At 39.9% G+C, this 21711-nt stretch overlaps 1 protein-coding gene across 1 annotated transcript in view; it reads left to right on the top strand.

The window, feature by feature from the left end:
- Positions 1 to 1428: 1428 nt before the first annotated feature.
- The window catches only part of TEX15 (testis expressed 15, meiosis and synapsis associated), a gene marked incomplete at its 3' end in the record, with an annotated part of 60047 nt that continues 39764 nt past the window's right edge, over positions 1429 to 21711 (top strand). The window contains exons 1-2 of the mRNA XM_081082241.1: positions 1429 to 1573; positions 11735 to 11900. Coding sequence (XP_080938367.1) covers positions 1435 to 1573; positions 11735 to 11900 — 305 coding nt within the window. The 5' untranslated portion in view covers positions 1429 to 1434. The remainder of the gene's footprint in view (positions 1574 to 11734; positions 11901 to 21711) is intronic.

Raw genomic sequence — 21711 nt, 5'->3', positions numbered from 1 at the left:
TTTTATTTCTTCTGCCATTGTGAGCACCTCTCACATACTGTTAAAAGGAAGCGGTGATAATGTGTGTCCTTGTTTTATTCTTAACTTGAGGTAGTGTTTCTGAACAAATTAAGTGAATTCCTTAAGTCTTTATTACTATTAGAGAAACATTTTATTAAAAACCATACATCTGAAATAATTCACCTTTACTGAAAATATAATTTAATTGTATTTAAAAGCAATATTAAAGATTGTTACAGCATGTAGCTCTTCAAGTATTTTCAACTGATGATTGTATACCTTTGTGTGCGGTAGGCATAGATCATGATTAGTTGAAGAGTTTTTTGTCATATAAGTCATTTTAATAAATTATTCTCCCTCTTATAAAACTACCAGGTGACTATGACAGTCTTGGTAGCTCTCTCTGAAGCTGGTAGATTTTTAAGTATATTTTTATTAAAAGTCAGCACCACAAGAGTCTATCAATGTGGCTCGATGAAAGACTGATTTTCTTCTCTTCCTAGAGATGTCTGTTTCTGTTCTGATCCACGATTGATTGGGATAGTGCAAGCTCACCTTTCATAAAGGGAGGAGGAGGGTGGATTAGGGGGAAAATCCTTCATGAACTTTCAGTAGAATCTTATGCTTTGTGATCCTTCTGTGGAATTTTGGCACCTCTTACTTTGGATTGTGATGTAATGTTTGAGCTAAGCAGCTGATAGATATCAGGAGGCCCATGAACTAACTAGCTTATGAAATGGTATGAAAAATACATGTTCACACATAACATGGTGGGCTCCATAGCTTTCCTTTGATATCCAATATGAATTCTACTTGAAAGGTTAAGAATCAAATTAAGTGAATTCCTTAAGTGAATTCATTGTGGGGAAGGAGAGAGAGGGTTTGGGGAAAGAAGTGAGGCGGGAAGCAAAGGAATTTGTTACTAGATTGACAATATATGATGTCTTAAACCATTTGTAGAGTGATACTTAGGAACAGTCAATGAGTAACTGTTTTAGGCCATCACTTGTGTTAGCCATCTAATAATTTGTTTACAACTTTCATAAGTTCTTCCAAAGCCAGAGATTCTGATTTAGAGATTATTGTCTATTCACAGAGGTAAAAAATGTAAGAAGTAGAGGATTTGGCAAGAAATTTTACCAAATGTTAGTTTAAAAAAAAAATGGTGTTTTGTAGTTATTAAGCTTTCAGTAACACAGAGGCTTTTTATTACGCAATTACAATTACATGAGTTACAAGAGAAAAGTCTATTAGAAACTACAAAATAAATATTTAACCTGGCAAATTCAGATTGAAACCTATTATCAGTGTATCCAAGAATATAGCTTTATTTAATTCCATGTAAGAGCTTTTAAATGATTTTATTGCCGTTGCCTCATAAATGTATTGACTTTTTGCTTAATAACTTTGGGTTGATTTTAGGCCACCAAAAAAATGGAAATGAACGAGATTGCTAAACACAAGACACTGTGGAAAATGAACTCAGCCAGTGAATCTTTATTGATTACTGGTGTAGAAGACAATCCTTTGAAGAAATTTACCATTCCCAAGATTAGGAGGGCAGCTGGGAAAGGTAATAATATTTCTGTGATAGATGGGTTTATTTCATAACTATTACTGCATTTCTCTGCTTCTTAGTTTATGTTTATCTTCTATTTTGACTATAAAATTAGCTTAAATCAGGCCTCTAGTGCCTTAAACACACATGTACACAAAATGGAATAGACATGTCTCCTGTCCCTCCTACTAAGTACACCTAAAAATGCTGGACATCATAAATAAAACAAACATAAGAAGACTTCAAAAGGTGGAGAGCTGCCGAAACCGGTTTGGCTCAGTGGATAGAGCGTCGGCCTGCGGACTGATAGGTCCCGGGTTCGATTCCGGTCGAGGGCATGTACCTGGGTTGCGGGCATATCCCCGGTGGGAGATGTGCGGGAGGCAGCTGATCGATGATTCTCTCTCATCGATGTTTCTAACTCTCTATCTCTCTCCCTTCCTCTCTGTAAAAAATCAATAAAATATATTAAAAAAAAAAAAGTGGAGAGAAGAAGGCAAACTGGCTAGGGACCCTGAGACTCAAGGAATGACATAGCAGTAAGTTCTCTGGATTTTCTTTTTATTTCCTCCATGTTTCAGATGGTAGGCACACAACTCAGGAATGCCAATTATCACAGACCCAAAAAGTCCCAAGAAAAGTTTGTTCTCTGTTGCCAAGGACTGGGAAAGGGACATCCTAGGAAGGTAGAAGCCTATTTGACAATAAACACCCTACTCCTGCAAATTACTGGGTGGGCGGGGGAAGCTTAGCCCCTATACCTTTGTCAGCAAAGGTAATGAGAGGCATAAACTTCCACCTATGTCTGTCCCCTTTGTGGCAGTAACAAGTTCTCCTCTCTGCCATCCCCTGCCCTTGCAGTGTCAGTGGATTTCTACCCTGCCCTGTGGTGATGAATCGCTCCTCACTGGGACTAGATAGAGTCCGTGAAGACCAAGTAGGGAACTTAGAAATTCCTATTACACCCACCAACAACAAGGCAACTGTCTGCCTCCAACAGTGTCAGTGGAGGCTGAGTAAAAAAGTGGACTTCTAAAACTTTGTCATGTTAACAGGGCATCCCCCCAGGGCATCAGTGGAGACCCTTTGGAAAGCCAGGACTTGAACCCTGCCTGATCGTGAAGATTCAGCACCCTCCACTTTCCCTATTGGCACACTTTATTCTACCAGTTCAGTTTTAAGTAGAGGCTTGTTAAAACAAGATTAAATGTAATCCAGAGTCTCTTGAAAATACTAAAATGACCAAAATGTAATTTTTTTAATCCTCACCCCAGGGATATGTTTATTGATTATTTAGAGAGAAGAAGGGAGAAGAAACATTGATTTGAGAAACATCATTGGTTGCCCCTTGTATGTGCCCCAACTGAGAACCAAACCCACAACCTAGGTATGTGTCCTGACCAGGAATGGAACACTGTGACCTGGTGTACGGGATGATGCTCCAACTGAGCCACACTGGCCAGGGCCAAAATGTAATTTAAAAATTACTTATCTTACTACCACCCAGGAAAATCTCAACTTGAATGAGAAAAGATCATCAACAGAAGCCAGCAATGATGAAACAAATATTTGAATTATCTGACACAACTTTTAAAGCAGCCATCATAATTATGTTTCAACAAGCAAGTATAAGCACTCTTGAAGCAAATTTAAAAAATAAAAATCAGTGAAGAAATGGAAAATGTAATAAGGAACCAAGTATAAGTTTGGAACTGAAAAATACAATAATTTTTTAAAAAAATATATTTTATTGATTTTTTACAGAGAGGAAGGGAGAGAGATAGAGAGCTAGAAACATCAATGAGAGAGAAACATCGATCAGCTGCCTCCTACACATCCCCCACTGGGGATGTGCCCGCAACCCAGATACATGCCCCTGACCGGAATCAAACCCTGGACCCTTCAGTCCGCAGGCCGACACTCTATCCGCTGAGCCAAACCGGCTTTGGCAAAATACAATAATTTATATAAAAACTTATTTGCATGGGGTCCAGAGAAAAATTGCAAAGACATTGGAAAGAATCAGCAAATTTGAATATATAGCGATAGGAATTATCCAGCCTAAACAACATAGAGAAAATGGAAAAATTTAACATCAATAGGGAGCTGTGGAATAAAAATAAAAGATCTAATATCTCTATCTTTGGCGTCGCAGAAGTAGAAGAGAAACTGTGGAGCTGAAAAAATATTTGAAGAAATATTGGCTGAAAATATCCTAAATTTGGCAAAAGGCATAAAACTACATTCAGAAAGATAAATAAACCCTAAACAGGATAAACCCAAAGAAGTCCATGTCAAGGTACATCATAATCAAACTTCTGAAAACTAAGTACAGAAAAAAATCTTGAAACTTAGGAGAAACCACATATTATCTATAGGAGAAAAATTATTTGACTGACAGTAGATTTCTCATTAGAAGTTATGGAGCCCAGAGGAAATGGCTCAACATTTTTCAAGTGCAGGAATAAAAACTGTCAACACAGCATTTTGTACCCAGCAAAAAATATCCTTCAGGAGTAGAAGGGAAATAGATACTCTCCGAAAAAGTAAAACTGAGAATTTTTCATTAGCAGATCCATCCTAAAAGAATGGCTAAACAAAGTTCTGTAAACAGAAAATGACAAAAGAAAGAAACTTTGAACATTAAGAACAAAGGGAGAACAATAGAAAGAATAAAAATATAAAGAAATGTAGTAGACTAGATTCCTGATGCACAAAATTCATGCAAGAGGCTTGGCCCTCACAGCCTTGGCCCTCGAAGCCCTGGCTTCGTGCGGAAGGACGTCTGGAAGGTTGGCTGTCCGGTCAAATTAGCATATTATGCTTTTATTATTAAAGATCATTCTCCTCTTGAGGTTTCTTTTTTTTAAAATATATTTTATTGATTTCAGAGAGGAAGGGGGAGAGAAATAGAAACATTAATGATGAGAGAGGATCATTGATCGGCTGCCTTCTGCACACCCCACAATGGGGATCGAGCCTGCAAACCAGGCATGTGCCTTGACCAGGAATCAAGCCATGACCTCCTGGTTCATAAGTCTGTGCTCAACCACTGAGCCTTGCCAGCCAGGTTCTTCTTGAGGTTTTTTATTATGTTTGACATTTGGATAAAAAATTATAACATTTTCTGACATTCTCAGTGAATATAGAGGAAGTATTTAAGACAATTATGAAGCAAGATGTTACCATTAGAGGAAACTGGGTAAATGGGCTAATAGGATCTTTCTTCCCTATATATTACAACTTCATGTGAATCAGAATTAAAATAAAAATGGAATTTTAAAATGTTCAAGTAACCCACAGGAATGCAGGAAAATGAAATAGAGAATTAAATAGCTGAGAGAAAAATAAACAGTTAAGTGGCAGGTTTAAGCCTTAACATATTAATTATATTAAATGTAAATTATCTAAATACACTAAAGCCAGAGGTTGACACAGTGGATTAAAAAAATGTGAACCGAAGGGTGAGCAGCTGAAGCGGGTAACATACAGCCCAAATAAGCAGAGGATATTCAGTTGGGAGACAGTTTGCAGCCGGGAAAGGTGGAGGACTCCCGGAGAAAGGGGACAGTTGGAGACTGTGGCTGGAATCTGTCCCAGAGCGCCGGCTCAGCCCTGGAAACTGCGCCATCTTGAGTGACTGTTATTGGAAGTGTGTACATCCAAAGACCCGGCATCCAGAGATTGGCTGCTAACCCGGAAACACCAGATCTTGGACAGCGTGACTATGTCGAGCCCTGCTTCTTCTCATGGGTAGGTCAGATTTCACCTGAAGCAGAGAGAGAACTACATAACCAAACACCTGGAGAAGAGGGATCATGGGGAGACCAAGAACCAGCCCGTATATGAAAGAAAAACAGGCATCACCAGAAAAGGAAGTAAACGAAAATGGAGGCAATAGAGGCAAGCAACCTGTCAGAGAAAGAATTCAGAGAAATGGTCATAAGGGGGATGAAAAGAATGGAAGACAAATTCAATAATATGTGTAAGAACCAAGAGGAAATGAAGAGAAACCAAGAAGAAATGAAAAATGACATCATTGCTATAAAGAACACAATAGAAAGCATCAACAGTAGACTAGAAGAAGCAGAGGACCGCATCAGTGAGCTAGAAGACAAGGTAGGAAAAAATACCCAAACAGAGCAGCTTCTAGAAAAAAAAAAAATTAAAAAGCAGGAGGAGAGCCTAAGAGAACTTTGGGACAACATGAAACGAAACAACATCCGCATAATAGGGGTGCCAGAAGGAAAGGAAACTGAGCAAGGAACAGAAAACCTGTTTGAAAAAAATGACAGAAAACTTCCCTGATATAGGGAAGAAAAAACTCACACAAATCCAAGAAGCTCACAGAGTCCCAAACAAAATGAACCCCAAAAGACCGATGCCAAGGCACATTATAATTAAATTGGCAAACACCAACGGCAAAGCAAGAATCTTAAAAGCAGCCAGAGAGAGACAGAAAGTCACCTGCAAAGGAGCCCCCATCAGACTAGCGACTGATTTCTCAACAGAAACACATCAGGCAAGAAGGGAATGGAATGAAATATATAAAGTCATGCAAAGGAAGGGTCTGAATCCAAGAATACTGTACCCAGCAAGGCTGTCAATCAAAATTGAGGGTGAAATCAGGTGCTTCACAGACAAAAAAGGACTTTGGGAGTTTATTACCACCAAACCAGCAATGCAAGAAATGCTAAAGGGTCTGCTGTAAAAAGAAAAAATAGGAAACAAAGAAGGAACACGGGTAAAGAATAAAAATGGTGACTAACAAGTATCTATCAATAATAACTTTAAATGTAACTGGATTAAATGCCCCAATCAAAAGACATAGGGTAACTGAGTGGATAAGAAAACATGACCCATATATCTGCTGTCTACAGGAAACCCACCTCAGAAAAAAAGACACACACAGATTGATGGTGAAGGGATGGAAAAAGGTTTTCAGGCGAATGGAAATGAAAAAAAAAGCCGGGGTAGCAATACTTTTATCTGACAAATTAGATCTCAAATTGAAGGACATAAAAAGAGATAAAGAAGGCCATTTCATAATACTAACGGGAGCAATACAACAAGAAGAAATAACTCTGGTAAACATATACACACCCAATATAGGAGCACCCAAATACATAAGAAATCTTCTGGAGGAGATCAAGGGAGAGATTGACAGCAATACAATCATAGTAGGGGACTTTAACACCTCATTATCACCATTGGACAAATCCTCTAAACAAAAAATCAGCAAAGAAACATCAATCCTAAATGACTCACTAGATCAGATGGAATTAATTGACCTCTTCAGAACATTTCACCCCAAAGCCACAGAATATACATTCTTCTCAAGTGCACACGGGTCATTTTCAAAGATAGACCATATATTGGGTCACAGACAAAGTCTCTTCAAATTCAAGAAAATTGAAATCATATCAAGCATCTTCTCAGATCACAATGGCATAAAACTGGAAATCAACTACAATAAAAACAATCCAAAAAAATCAAACACACGGAGACTAAATAGCATGCTATTAAACAATGAATGACTGGGTTACCAAAGAGATCAAAGAAGAAATAAAAAACATCATGGCAACAAACGACAATGAAAACACAACAATCCAAAACCTATGGGACACAGCGAAAGCAGTCTTGAGAGGGAAGTTCATAGCTCTACAAGCCTACTGCAAGAAACAAGAAACAATGAGAATAAATCACCTAACCCTACAACTCAAAGAGTTAGAGAGCAACAAGAAAAGCCCAGTGTAAGCAGAAGGAAGGAAATAATAAAGATCAGGGCAGAGTTAAACGACATAGAGACCAAAAAAACAATACAAAAGATCAACAAAACGAAGAGCTGGTTCTTTGAAAGGATAAACAAGATTGATGAACCTCTAGCCAGACTCACCAAGAAACAAAGAGAGAGGACCCAAATAAACAAAATCAGAAATGAAAGAGGAGAAATAACAACAGACCCCACAGAAATACAAAGGATTGTTAGAAAATACTATGAACAACACTACTCCAACACACTAGACAACCTGGAGGAAATGGACATATTCCTAGAAAAATGCAACCTTCCAAAACTTAATCAGGAAGAATCTAAAAATCTCAATAGGCCAATAACTATGGAAGAAAGTGAAGCAGTCATCAAAAAGCTTTCAGCAAACAAAAGCCCAGGGCCAGACGGCTTCACAGGGGCGTTTTACCAAACATTCAAGGAAGAACTAAAACTTATCCACCTCAGACTATTCCAAAAAATTCAAGAGGAAGGAACACTTCCAAGCTCGTTCTATGAAGCCAGCATCACCCTAATTCCACACCATATAAAGACAACACAATGAAAGAGAATTACAGGCCGATATCCCTCATGAACATAGATGCCAAAATCCTCAACAAAATCTTAGCAAATCGGATCCAGCAGTACATCAAAAAGATCATACACCATGACCAAATAGGATTCATCCCAGGGATGCAAGGATGGTTCAATATCTGCAAATCAATAAACATAATATATCACATAAACAAATTGAGAGATAAAAACCACATAGTCATATCAATTGATGCAGAAAAAGCATTTGACAAAATCCAACACCCATTTTTGATAAAAACTCTCAGCAAGATAGGAATAGAGGGATCATACCTGAACATAATAAAAGCCATATATGACAAACCCACAGCCAACATCATAATCAATGGGCAAAAACTAAAACCATTTCCACTAAGAACAGAAACAAGACAGGGATGCCCCTTCTCACCACTCCTGTTCAACATAGTACTGGACCATTGCGATCAGACAAGAAGAAGAAATAAAAGGCATCCAAATTGGAAAAGAAGTAAAACTGTCCTTATTTGCAAATGACATGATACTGTACATAGAGAACCCTAAAGACTCCATCAAAAAATTATTAGACTTACTAAATGAATTTGACAATGTAGCAGGATACAAAATTAATACCAAGAAATCTATGGCATTTCTTTACACCAATAGTGAACTTACAGAAAGTGAGACTAAAAAAGCAATCCCATTTACCATTGCATCAAAAAAATTAAGCTACCTAGGAATAAACTTAACTAAGGAGGTAAAAGACTTATATGCGAAAAACTACAGGACACTGAAAAAGAGAGATAGAGGAAGACATAAACAGATGGAAGAACATACCATGTTCATGGATTGGTAGAATCAACATCATTAAAATGTCCATACTACCCAAAGCAATCCATAGATTCAATGCAATCCCCATTAAATTACCAACAGCATATTTCACAGATCTAGAACGAACGTTCCAAAAATTCATCTGGAATAAAAAAAAGACCTCGGATAGCTGCAGCAATCCTGAGAAAGAAGAACAAAGTAGGTGGGATCTCAATACCAGATATCAAACTGTATTACAAAGCCACTGAACTTAACACAGCTTTGTACTGGCACAAGAACAGACATATAGATCAATGGAATAGAATAGAAAACCCAGAAATCGACCCAAACCACTGTGCCCAATTAATATTCGACAAAAGAGGCAAGAGCATACAATGGAGTCAAGACAGTCTCTTCAATAAATGGTGTTGGGAAAATTGGACAGATACATGCAAAAGGATGAAACTAGACCACCAACTCACACCATACACAAAAATAAACTCAAAATGGATAAAAAACTTAAACGTAAGATGGGAAACCATAAAAATACTAGAGGAATCCACAGGCAGTGAAATCGCAAACATATGCCAAAGGAATTTCTTCTCTGATAATGCTCTTAGGGCAATGGAAGCTAAAGAGAAAATAAATGGAACTACATTAAAATAAAAAGCTTTTGCACAGCAAAGGAAACCATCAACAAAACAACAAGAAGACCCACTGCATGGGAGAACATATTTGCCAATGATATCACCGATAAGGGTTTAATCTCCAACATTTACAGGGAACTCATGAAACTTAACAATAGAAAGATAAACAATCCAATCAAAAAATGGTCAACGGACCTAGATAGACACTTTTCGAAAGAGGACATACAGAAGGCCGAAAGACATATGAAAACATGCTCAAAGTCACTAATTATACGAGAGATGCAAATCAAAACGACAATGCGGTATCATCTCACACCTGTCAGAATGGCTATCATCAACAAATCAACAAACAACAAGTGCTAGAGAGGATGTGGAGAAAAAGGAACCCTTCTGCACTGCTGGTGGGAATGCAGACTGGTGCAGCCACTGTGGAGAACAGTATGGAGCTTCCTCAAAAAACTAAAAATGGAACTCCCATTTGACCCAGTGATCCCACTTCTAGGAATATATCCCAAGAAGCCAGAAACACCAATCAGAAAGGATATATGCACTCCTAGGTTCATAGCAGCACAATTCACCATAACTAGGATTTGGAAACAGCCTAAGTGCCCATCAACAGATGAGTGGATTAAAAAACTGTGGTACCTCTACACAATGGAATACTACACTGTGGTAAAAAAAAAAAAAAAAAGGAACTCTTGCCTTTTGCAACAGCATGGATGGAACTGGAGAGCATTATGCTAAGTGAAATAAGCCAGTCAGAGAAAGATAAATACCTCATGATTTCATTCATTTGTGCAATATAGAGAACAACATAGACTGATGAACAGGGACAGATCCAAAGACAGAGAAACAGGATCTGTTTTTGGACAGATCCAAAAACAGAGAAATAGATCAGACTATTAATGCCCAGAGGGAAAGTAGGGGAGGGAGGAGGCAAGGGGAAGAGATCAACCAAAGAACTTGTATGCATGCATATAAGCCAAACCAATGGACATGGACAACAGGGGGATGAGAACATGGGTGGGGGGGAGGAGAATGGGGATTTAATGGGGGGGATGAGGACACATTTGTAATACCTTAACTAATAAAGAATTTTTAAAAAATGTGAACCAAATATATACTATCAAATCCATTTCACATACAGTACTACAGTTTAGTTGAAAATAAATACATGGAGAAATAAAGGCTTGCAACCAATCAAAATAAAGCAGGAGTGGCTATATTAATATCAGATAAAATAAACCAGCGGGACAAAAATGATCAGGGAAAAGATATTGCATAATAATGAAAGGGTCACAGCACTAATAATAACAATCCTAAATGTGTATTCATCAAACAATAGAGCTTCAAAATACATGAAGCAAAATTGATAGAACTGAAAGGAGAAAGGGACAAATCCAGAATTATAAAGACTTTAGCTTTTCTCTCTCAACAATTGATAGAACTACTTATACAGAAAATCAGCAAAGACATAGAACTAAATAGTGTCAGCCAACAGGATCTAATTGACATTTTTACATTACCCAACAGCAGAATAGACATTTTTTTAAGCTGCCATTTGATACTCAAGATAGTACGAGGGGCATGAAACATATTTTAACACATTTAAAGGAATTGAAGTCATACATATATGTTCTCTGACCACATGCAAACTTGAAATTAATGTTTCCAAGCACATGGAAAGTAAACAGTATATCTCTAAATATTCATGAGATTTCAAGAGAAAATAAAGATAACATTAAACTGAATAAAAATGAAAATGCAACATATCAAAATTTGAAGGACAGAGCATTGCTCACAAATTTATAGCACTAAATACTTATATTAGAGAATGGGAAGGTAATCTGAGCTTCTACCTTAAGAAATTAGAAAAAGAATCTATAATAATAAAAGCGTAATATACAAATCGACCAAACAGCAGAACGCGACCACGCTATGACACACTGGCGCCAGGCCAGCCAAGGTGGATGCAAAGCGATTGGTCAGGAGGGCCCGCCATCACCCCACGATAGCCCCACAGAGGGAGTCCCAGGCCACCGGCCGGCGGGGTGATCAATCAAGGGGAAGGGGGGAAGTGACAGCAGACATGGGCAGCGCCAGGCCAAGACGGTTGCAGGCGGAGGGCAGGGCCGGCTGCCAGCAGCTGGTAGCCGGGGGAAGCCCAAGTCCAAAGTGCCAGCAGTTGGAGGGAAGCCCTGGTGCTGGCAGCCAGGGGAAGGAAGGCCTACCCTTGCACAAATTTTGTGCATCAGGCCTCTAGTAACATGATAAACCCAGAACAAGCAGAAGAAAGGAAAAATCTCAAGTATTTGATTATTTTGAGTCTTATATCAGATATATAATTGTCATTGTACAAGGATGTAATTTTAAACACAAACCACTTGCCCTTTTCTTTATCTTTAGTTTACTTGTCATCTTGTTTCACCAATACTAGAGAGTATAGTTTCATACAGGACACTCTTAACCAGTGCCGGCTTGATATAAGGTGTGATCTACAGTCGTCATGGCAATTTGGGGATACAAAACTGGTTCATAATAAAGATCTGGAAAACAGTTTTACTTCTAAAAGGTAAGTTACTATGACCTAAAGAAGTTTGAGGTTTCGTTTTGTTTGTTTTTACTATAAAGTCTTCTATGAATTTGTTATTTCTACTATTTGAGGTTTGATAAATATTACTAAGAAAATAAGTACAGATTTTGTTTAGTCATTATTTTGTTGCCTTCTTACAGACTTTTGTGATAGTCAAAAGCTAAATGTGAGATTTGATTAGTGAGTTTTATACATTAACTAGAGGCCTGGTGCACGACATTCGTGCACCAGGGGTCCCTCAGCCTGGCCTTTGACCTCGCACAATCCGGGACCCCTCAGGGAATATCTGCCTGCCAGTTTAGTGGGAGAGGGCAAACATCCCCCTGAGGGGTCCTTAGCACTGTCACTGCACTCGCCAGCCATGAGCCCGGCTTCTGGCTGAGCAGTGCTTCCCTTGTGGGTATGCACTGACCACCAGGTGGGGAAGCTCCTGTGTTGATCGTCTGCCCCTTGGTGGTCAGTGCACATTATAGCGACCGGGTCTTTCTGCCATTCGGTCGATTTGCATATTAGCCTTTTATTTTATAAGATTAGCCAGATTTCAGACATTCTTAACTTTTTAATCTTGATAAATTTTTCAAATGCATACATCAGCACATTCATTAAGCATCAATTTTGTAGATTCTTTGTACCTCCTGCTATATAAAACAGCAGTTCAAATATTTAAAAAGGAACTTTTTTTCTTGACTTAACCCTTGAGAGACTGAGCTGATGTTTTTATTAGGCAAGATAATACCTGGCTATTTCCAGCTATTCCACTAGAAGCACTATTTTTGACACTTAATTTTTTAAAAGTACACCTTCACTTTATTGGGAAGACACATTCCATTATGTTATTTTGATAAGAATCAAAGCATATGCAAAGCTCTCATGGTAAACATTTTGTATTTATAGGTATAGGATTTCTGTGAACAAAATTTAGTTTCTTTTTTTTCATTATCTGAACTTGCCTTCTTCACCAATTTGCATTTATCTTAAAAGTTGATGGACCCATCCTTAGAACTCACTTTGAAATGTTTGGGGTTTCTTTTTTTGTTTTAGAATCAATTCCTCTTGACTCAGACCTGTTGTCCCACTCAGTGGTTTTTGGGGAGAACTTATGGGAATGATAGAATTAGTTGATGGTATATTCTTTTCATCTAAAAATCCCAGTTTTGAGCAAAAGTAAAATGGAGTGGATATATCCTACCCCTTGCAGATAGAAATAACAATGTCATCAAAAATGAATTTTTGGCATTGTTTCTTGATTTTGGTTCTTTTAGGAATTTAATAATTTTGTTCTTTTTCATAATGTCCCCACCACCATCACCACCATGCAACATTTTATTTTCAACCTGTTATTTCTCCTTGTGAATGTTACAGAAAAGTTAGAACAGCTACCCAACAATTCAAGACATGTTAGACATTCTAAATGACCAACAGGTATAGGATACATTTATTTCTTGCCTAATTAGATAAACTCACTTGTTTCCGATAGAACTTTATACTGGTTTTATAGAACTAACCACAATACATTGGTTTTGTCTCATTTCCCTACTACATTGTGAGTTTCATTTTATTTGTTTTTGTGTTCATTATATGAAACAGTCTGGCAAAACAGTGGGCACTTAATTATTAAATTAGGTTGAATTTTTATTTAACCTAACCTAATTTTATATGTTAAAAAAATGAATGATAGGAAGTTCCCTTAAGCAAGCAGTAAGGCACAGGTAGAAAAGAAAAACAAAAGGGAAAATAAAAATGGTTAACAGAATACAGTGGGGCCTTGACTTACGAGTTTAATTCATTCCGTGACAAAGCTCGTAACTCAAATTACTTGTATGTCAAATCAACAGTGAACGAGTGAGACACGTGATGCTGGGCTGATGTTGTAGTGTTCACTGTGACATTCGCTGCACCAACTAGCGGTGGGGTATCTGAAGCTGGCTCCTAACCCGTATTTTAGCTCGCAACTGGAAGCAAAAAGTTGGCAGAGAGACTGCTCGTATCTTGAAAAACTTGTTAGTTGGGACACTCGTTAAGTAAGTCAAGGCCCCACTGTAATAGAATGAAAAAAGAAAGTATTAATAACATTGATTGCCTCTGGCTTTTCTTTTTATCACTTCCCTTAGAGGAATTTATAAATCTGTGGTCTCAGCAAAAGAAAGTTGCTACAAAAAGATACCAATCTCCACTTCTTATCTACATGCCATCTACCACTTACTAAATGTGAAAGCAGCAAGAACACATTAATCAAATATCTATGTATTCAATCATTCATTAAACAATTGAGTGCCTACCATTTCGGAGGTTACAGTTGACCCTTGAACAATATTGGGGTTGGGGCACTGACCACCTCTACAGTTGACACTTCTCATACATAGATCCCCAACTGCAGGTGGAAAATACTGTCTTTTTTATATCCTTAGAGAAAAATGTTTTCTCCTTGGCCTTAAAGAATTTACATTCTAGTGGAGAAAATGTTCAGCAAAATATAATGTTATAATAAAGATATAGGTGTACAGCCCTAACCAGTTTGGCTCAGTGGATAGAGCTTCGGCCTGCGGACTGAAGGGTTCCAGGTTTGATTCCGGTCAAGGGCATGTTCCTTGGTTGCGGGCACATCCCCAGTTGGGGGTGTGCAGGAGGCAGCCGATCGATGTTTCTCTCTCATCGATGTTTCTGATTCTCTATCTCTCTCCCTTCCTCTCTGTAAAAATCAATAAAATATATTTTTAAAAAAGATATAGGTGTACAGATGAGGGATTGATTATTCTTCCTAAAAGTCTTGAGAGATATTGTGAAGAATTAGGAAACTTGAGCTGGTCTTAATGGTAAAAGAGAAACTGAATTATTGAGTCCATTACCTTATTTATATCAATTTGATCCTTTTTTGTTTTATAATAACTTACCTTTAAACATCATCTATACTAATAAAAGGATAATATTCAAATTAACCATCACTCTGTGACAGAGATGGCGGCACCAATAGCCACAAAGAGTGGGCGGGAGGCGGCTCCAGCCAGGTGCAAAGGCAGGAGGCAGCTCCAGCCCCGAGCGAAGGCAGGAGGTGGCTCTGGCCTGGAGCAAAGGTGGAAGGCCCGGGTCCCGGGTGCTGGAGGGAAGCCAGTGCCGACAGCCAGGGGAAGGAAGGCCTATTCTTATATGGATCTTCATGCATCGCGCCTCTAGTCTACTCTAATAAAAGAGAAAAATGGTAATTGGCGTATGGCGATACCTTTTTCATTGGCTAATCAGGGCTATATGCAAATTAACTGCCAACTAAGATTGGCAGTTAACTGTCAACTAAGATTGGCAGTTAACTGCCAACAAGATGGCGGCTAATTTGCATATGTAGGCACAATGCAGGGAGGCAAAAGGGAAAGCAGGAAGAAGCCCCCTGCCACTGACAGTGATCTGAAACCCAGGGGGGAGCTAAGAGCTGGGGGGCAGGCCCTGGGGCCGCCTTTGCCCTGCCCCCCAGCCATGATCGGAGAATCAGGCGCCTTTGCCACCCTGGCCAGTGATAGCAGGAAGTAGGGGTGGAGCCAGCAATGGGAGCTGGGCACGGTCGAAGCTGGCAGTCCCAGGAGCTAGGGGTCCCTTGCCTGGGCCTAAAGCGAAGCCCACGATCGCAGCGCCCCCCGCTGCCACTGCAGGTCCCCGCTGCCCGGGCCGGACGCCTCGGCCAGAGGTGTTAGGCCTGGGCAGGGGCGGAGCCTGCAACCGCGGGGAGCTGGGGGTCCCCTGCCCAGGCCTGACACCTCTGCCGGAGGCCTCAGGCCTGGTCAAGGGGCCGATCCGGTGATTGGTGATCAGAGGGTGATGAGGGTCAACTCCTCTGGCCGAGGCATCAGGCCTGGGTGGGGGGGCGGAGCCAGGGATTGGGGGGATATGATGGTCCCCTTGCCCAGGCCTGAAGCCTGGGTCAGAGGCGTTAGGCTTGGGCGGGGGGTGGAGCAAGCGATCAGAGGGAGATGGGGGTCCCCTGCCCAGGCATGATTCCTGGGCCAGAGGCCTCAGGCCTGGGTGGGGGCCAGAGCCAGTGATCGGGGGGAGATGGGGGTCCCCTGTCCAAGCCTGACACCTCTGGCGGAGGCGTCAGGCCTGGGCAAGGGGCCGATCAGGCGATCGGAGGGTGATGGGGGTCAACGCCTGAGGGCTCCCAGTATGTGAGAGGGGGCAGGCTGGGCTGAGGGACACTCTCCCCCCACCACACACACCCAGTGCACAAATTTCGTGCACCGGGCCCCTAGTAAATATATAAAAGGACATCATTTCAAAGGTTGTCAGTACCCAGCTTGATGCTGTGGTTAAATTTCTACTTGACATCTCAATTTACATCCATTCCTGGTGAGTAGTCTGAGCATGGTTAGTTTTATTCACTTTATTTATGATTTCAAGAGTGGGCAGAGCCAAATCAGTTTGGGCCAAGTGACACTCTGAGAACATATTGGCTTGGGGTGTTGGGTGCGGAAGAGCTCGGGAAAGAAAAACCAGTTTGATGTGAACAAGGAAGCTTGTTGCTGCAGCCACTGATAGCACGCTTGGAATAAAAAGAGACTAATGATGTTTGGGTACCCTAAAGCTGAGAACAGCAGAATAAAAAGGTAGAGAAAAAACCTGAATTCTTAACATCTGAGCTACAAAATCATCAACCCTGATAAACGCTGCCTGATTTCTGAATTTCTTGTTATAAGAAGTTAACTTATGTTAAAGCCAGTTTGAGTGGGTTTCTTCTATACTTGAAGTTGCTACAAGCACCTCTCACAGACACCAGAGAGGTGTTTCCAGCCGACTCCCTGAGTCAGAGGGAGAGATATCCCCATCTTGGTTCTTGTCTTCTCATATGAATGAATTCAAGCAAGTGACTCCAGATAACTGTGTTGTGTTAAAGCAAATTTATTAAGAAAATAAAACATGAAAATTTATTAAAGGAGCAAAGCAAGCAAATCTATTATCTATATATATAAAAGCCAAGCAACCAGAACGACCAGTCGCTATGACATACACTGTGGCCCCAACCGCCCACAGGCCCTCCCCCTCACCAGTCCAGACCCCACCCATGCATGAATTCGTGCACCGGGCCTCTAGTCTGACATAAAGTGCCAATGGGCTCTCTCAGCTAATCTGAGGAGTGAGTGGGGTAGGGGTTTCTGCCTTATGTACTTTTCTGTCTATAGATTTAATTCCTCTACTGAATATCTTGGTACAGATTAATTTTCAGGGTCACCCTTTTACTTTGTTGTGGCTTTCCCAGAATTTGTGAGAAGCACCTGGTGGCTTTTCTGTTTAGGGAGTGGGGTGAGATAAGACTGCACTCTTCCTTCCTCTCCCTCCTCTCTCTGTTGTCTTTTAGTAATTTCAGGGTGATTTAAGCTTTGCATTCTTTGGTTGTATTAAGATTCATCCTCCTCTCTCCCTTCTCTTCCCCCTCCTTTCCTGCATTCTTTGGAGACACGTTAACCATTTGCTCTCAAGTGTCCTTGCTGTTATTTCAGGCTGGCTGCAGGCTGCCAAACTGTTTGGCCTTGTTTAATTTTCTTGTCTCAGTCTCCCTATTCCTCCTGCCTTGGAATTTTTCCAGCTTCTTACTATCCTATAACAAAGTCAATAGCATTCCAACTGCTATTGAAGGGAAAGGAATACTAGTATAAGAGATTCTAAAATACGGATTTAATCTGGAAAGAGGTCAAAAAGGAAACCCACTGTTTCCAGGTGGGAAGTTCATGATATTCCCTTATACTTTAGGACACAGACATATGGCTGTGGCTTGGGGGGAAATTGTACAAAAAAATTCCAGGTGGAAGTGCTTTGTCCATTTTCTGCTTAGATCCAAGAAGCCTTAAAATTTCACATCTGGTCAGAAAGCCTTTCTGCTTATGGCCTAGTTTTGTTACAGAATTTACCAGGCGACCGAAAAATATGCAGGAGTACCCAGAGATACTGGAAAAACCCATTTCTTTTCAGATGTTTCACATGTACTAGTACAGTGACTCAGGGGTCAGTTCTCCAAATCCTTAGCAAACCAATATGGAGGAAGCTCGCCCTTTGTACCCTTTGGTTTCTTTGTCCCCCAAATATGGATGGAACTTCCGGACCTTTCCCAGGCTTTGCAAAAAGCCCCCTGTGTTGGCCTGGCCTGGCACCAGCGCTGATAACCCCCTCCGGGGGTTGTGTATTCATGGTTTATGGCCTCTGTAAAAATGGCAGTACTTAGGTAAACAGGTCTTGCAAGACCAGACTGTGGAGAGAGGGGCAGTGATTAATTACAGGCTATTAAGAATGTACATTAGGTTACTGGCACAGATTCAGATTGCTAGCCCCTCCAAAAATGTCTTATTTTCCCCATCAGTTTCACAGATCAGCTTTGCAAAATTAACTTGAGGAAAGGAATTAATTTTTTCTAGAGTTAATGTGAATGGGAGTTTAAAAGGAAAGATTTAATGGGAGATAAGTATGCCACAAAGCACAAATATATTGCCTTCTACCTTTCCCACATACCTCCTTTTGAGCACTTTCTAGCTGGTAAGTGAAATTATTCAAGTTTTTATAGTAAAGATATATTTTAAATGCAGTTTGGGAGAAGAAACTGATAGTATCAAATTGGAATAGGTAAGGGCCACTCCAAATGTAAGGCCATGGGGGATGGAAAGGTTTGAGAGGCTTGTTGCCTGGAGACAAATTGCTAATCACAACCATTGTCTAAAGATTTTGCTGTGGTTACTAGCTTCTGGAATTTTGAGGGAAAAGAATTCTAGCTACTTCTTATTAAAAGGATATACTTTGTGCTAAATAAGGGCCACTTAACACTGACCATTTTTGTGTCGTTCTTCACTTTTCAGAATTTATAGTTATCCTAATTTTTCCTCCATCAGTGTATTTTGGGTGTAGATAATTTTGTAGCCATTTATTGCCTAATGTTGACTATTTGGATCTATATCCACACCTGTTGGAAATGAAAGCATATTACTCACACTGTGGATCTAAAGTTAACTGCAATAACTGGATGACACTTTGGCTTATTCCCTTTTGTGAAGTGGATTGAAGGTGTTTGGTGTGAGCATGTTTTGAAAGTATATGTGTTAGAATAGTGTGTATAAAGAGTAATCAAATGAGTAGACTGTGATCTCCCTAATAATTCTAAATCATCTTACATACTTAGAAAAAACTATTCTTTGTCCCATTCCCCTTGTCTTTATTGGCTTACTGATATCCAGGTCCATTCACTATCTTATGTTAAACAAAAACTTTCACTGTTAAAGTTTTCTTAAAAAGGAAGGTTTTATTGAGTCAGTGCTCTCTAGAAAAGGACCAGATCCTGGGCCATAAAGTCTAAACCTCTAAGCAGCAGGGCTAGATAGAGAAAACAACAGTGTCTCCCATCCTGGCGTTGATGGGCTTTTTAATACATCAGGTAGGCTGAAGAAAAATGTAAGTTGTTTTGAAAGCTGTAGGGGGGGGGGGGGGGGATTCAGCCTACCTTTGCTGGCTTTAAAGATGGAGGAAAGGTGTTCCTGAGCCAAGGAAAGCAGGTAACTTCTAGAATTTGGGAACATCCTTCAGCTAACAGCCAGCAAGGAAAGGGATGTCAGTCCTCCAAGTAACTGACCTGTGCCAGCACAAGCTAGATCCTCCCTTAGAGCTTGAGAAAGGAACACAAACCCAGATGATACCTTGATTTTAGCCTAATGAGACCCATATTGGGCTCATGACCTACATAACTATAAGATAATGAATTTGGTTTGTTTAAATCCACTACACTTCCGGTAGTTTTGTGGGTTTGGTGTTTTTTTTGGGGGGGGGGGGTTGTGTGTTTATTTCACTTCTGGTAGTTTTTTACAGCAACAATGGAAAACTAATACACTACCTTTTGTGTGAGTTAGTTCCTTTTTTTACAGATTTATTAAAATACTAGAGCAGCGGTTCTCAACCTGTGGGTCGCGACCCCTTTGGCGGTCAAACGACCCTTTTACAGGGGTCGCCTAAGACCATCCTGCATATCAGATATTTACATTACGATTCATAACAGTAGCAACATTACAGTTATGAAGTAGCAACGAAAATAATTTTATGGTTGGGTCACAACATGAGGAACTGTATTTAAAGGGCCAGAAGGTTGAGAACCACTTTACTATAGGATCAATGCAAAGTAGGCCTGCCTTCCCCCGGCTGCCAGCACTGGCTATCCTCGCAGCCCCGGCTTCATCCGGAAGGTCATCTGGAAGGACGTCTGGTCTAATTAGCATATTACACTTTTATTATTATAGATTGCAAAATATTTACAACAGTGAGGTTAGGTAACACATTCTTTACCTCACCTAATTATCACTTTTTTGTTATAATGAGAACATTAAAGTTCTCTCGAGGATATGTCTTTATTGATATTATTGTTTTAGAGAGAGGAAGGGAGGGGGGTTGAGAGAAAAATACTGATGTGAGAGGGAAACATTGATTGGTTTCCTCCCATACATACCCTGACTGTCAGGGATCAAACCTGAAACTTGGGTATGTGCCCTAACTGGGAATCAAACCCTTGACCTTTCAGTGTATGGGATGATGCTCCAATCAACTGAGCCACACCAGCAAGAGCTAAAGCTCTATTCTTACAGCAACTTTCAAGTTTACAATTCAGTATTGTTAACTATAGTTGCCATGGTGTAACTTAGGTCCTCAGAACTTATAACTGAAAGTCTGTACCTTCACCAACATTTTCCCATTGCCCCCACTCCTCAGGCTCTGACAACCACCATTCTACTCTGTTTCTATGAGTTGGATGTTTTTAGATTCCACATATGAGATCATAATGGTATTTGTCTTTTCTCTTTCTGACTTATTTCGCTTGAAGGAATGCCCTCAAGATCAATCTGTGTTGTCAAAAATGGAAAGATTACCTTTTTTATGGCTGGATAATATATCATTGTATGTGCAGTATACCACATTTCCTTTATCAGTTCATCTGTGGATGGACATGTAGATTATTTCCATGTGGTGTCTATTGTTAAGAATGCCAAAATGAACATGGTAATGCAGATACTTCTTTGAGATAGTGATTTCATCTTCAGATACATACTCAGAAGTGGGATTGCTGTATCATATGGTAGTTCTATTTTACTGTTTTTTTTAAGAATTTCCATGTTGCCCTAGCTGGTTTGGCTCGGGACAGAGCATCAGCCTGCAGACTGAAGGGTCCTGGGTTCAATTCCAGTCAAAGGCAAATGCCCAGGTTGGGGGCTCAATCCCCCATAGGGGCTGGCAGGAGGCAGCCAATCAATGATTCCCTTTCATCATTGATCTTTCTATCTCTTTCCGCTCTCCCAACCTCTCTGAAATCAATAAAAGTATATTTTTTAAAAATTCTCTGCCTGTTTTTTATTCAGAGAGTCTGTTTTTGCCATTGAGTTGTATGTATCCCTTATGTATTTTTGATATTAACCTCTTAATCAGATAAATGGTTTGCAAATATTTTCCCCATTGCAGTTTGTCTTTTCCTTTTATCAGTTGTTTCTATTTGCTGTGCAAAAGCATTTTAGTTTGAGTATTCCCACTTGTGCTTTTGGTGTCATATCCAAAAACATTTTTGCCAATGCCATTGTCAAGGAGGTTTTTTCCTATGTTTTCTTCTAGGAGTTTTATGGCTTCAGGTCTTACCTTTAGGTCTTTAATCCATTTAGAGTTAATTTTTGTGAGTGGTATAAGATAGGGATCCATTCTTATTCTTTTGCATATGGATATGCATTCATTGAAGAGACTACCCTTCTCCACTGAGTGTTTGTGGCTCCCTTATCAAATAATAGTTGACACTATTTGC

The sequence above is a fragment of the Myotis nattereri genome (genome assembly GCF_964212035.1).
Source record: "Myotis nattereri genome assembly, chromosome: 2".
NCBI lineage: Eukaryota > Metazoa > Chordata > Mammalia > Chiroptera > Vespertilionidae > Myotis > Myotis nattereri.
The sequence above is the reverse complement of the archived record's forward strand: the minus strand, read 5'-3'. Positions and strand labels throughout refer to the sequence as shown.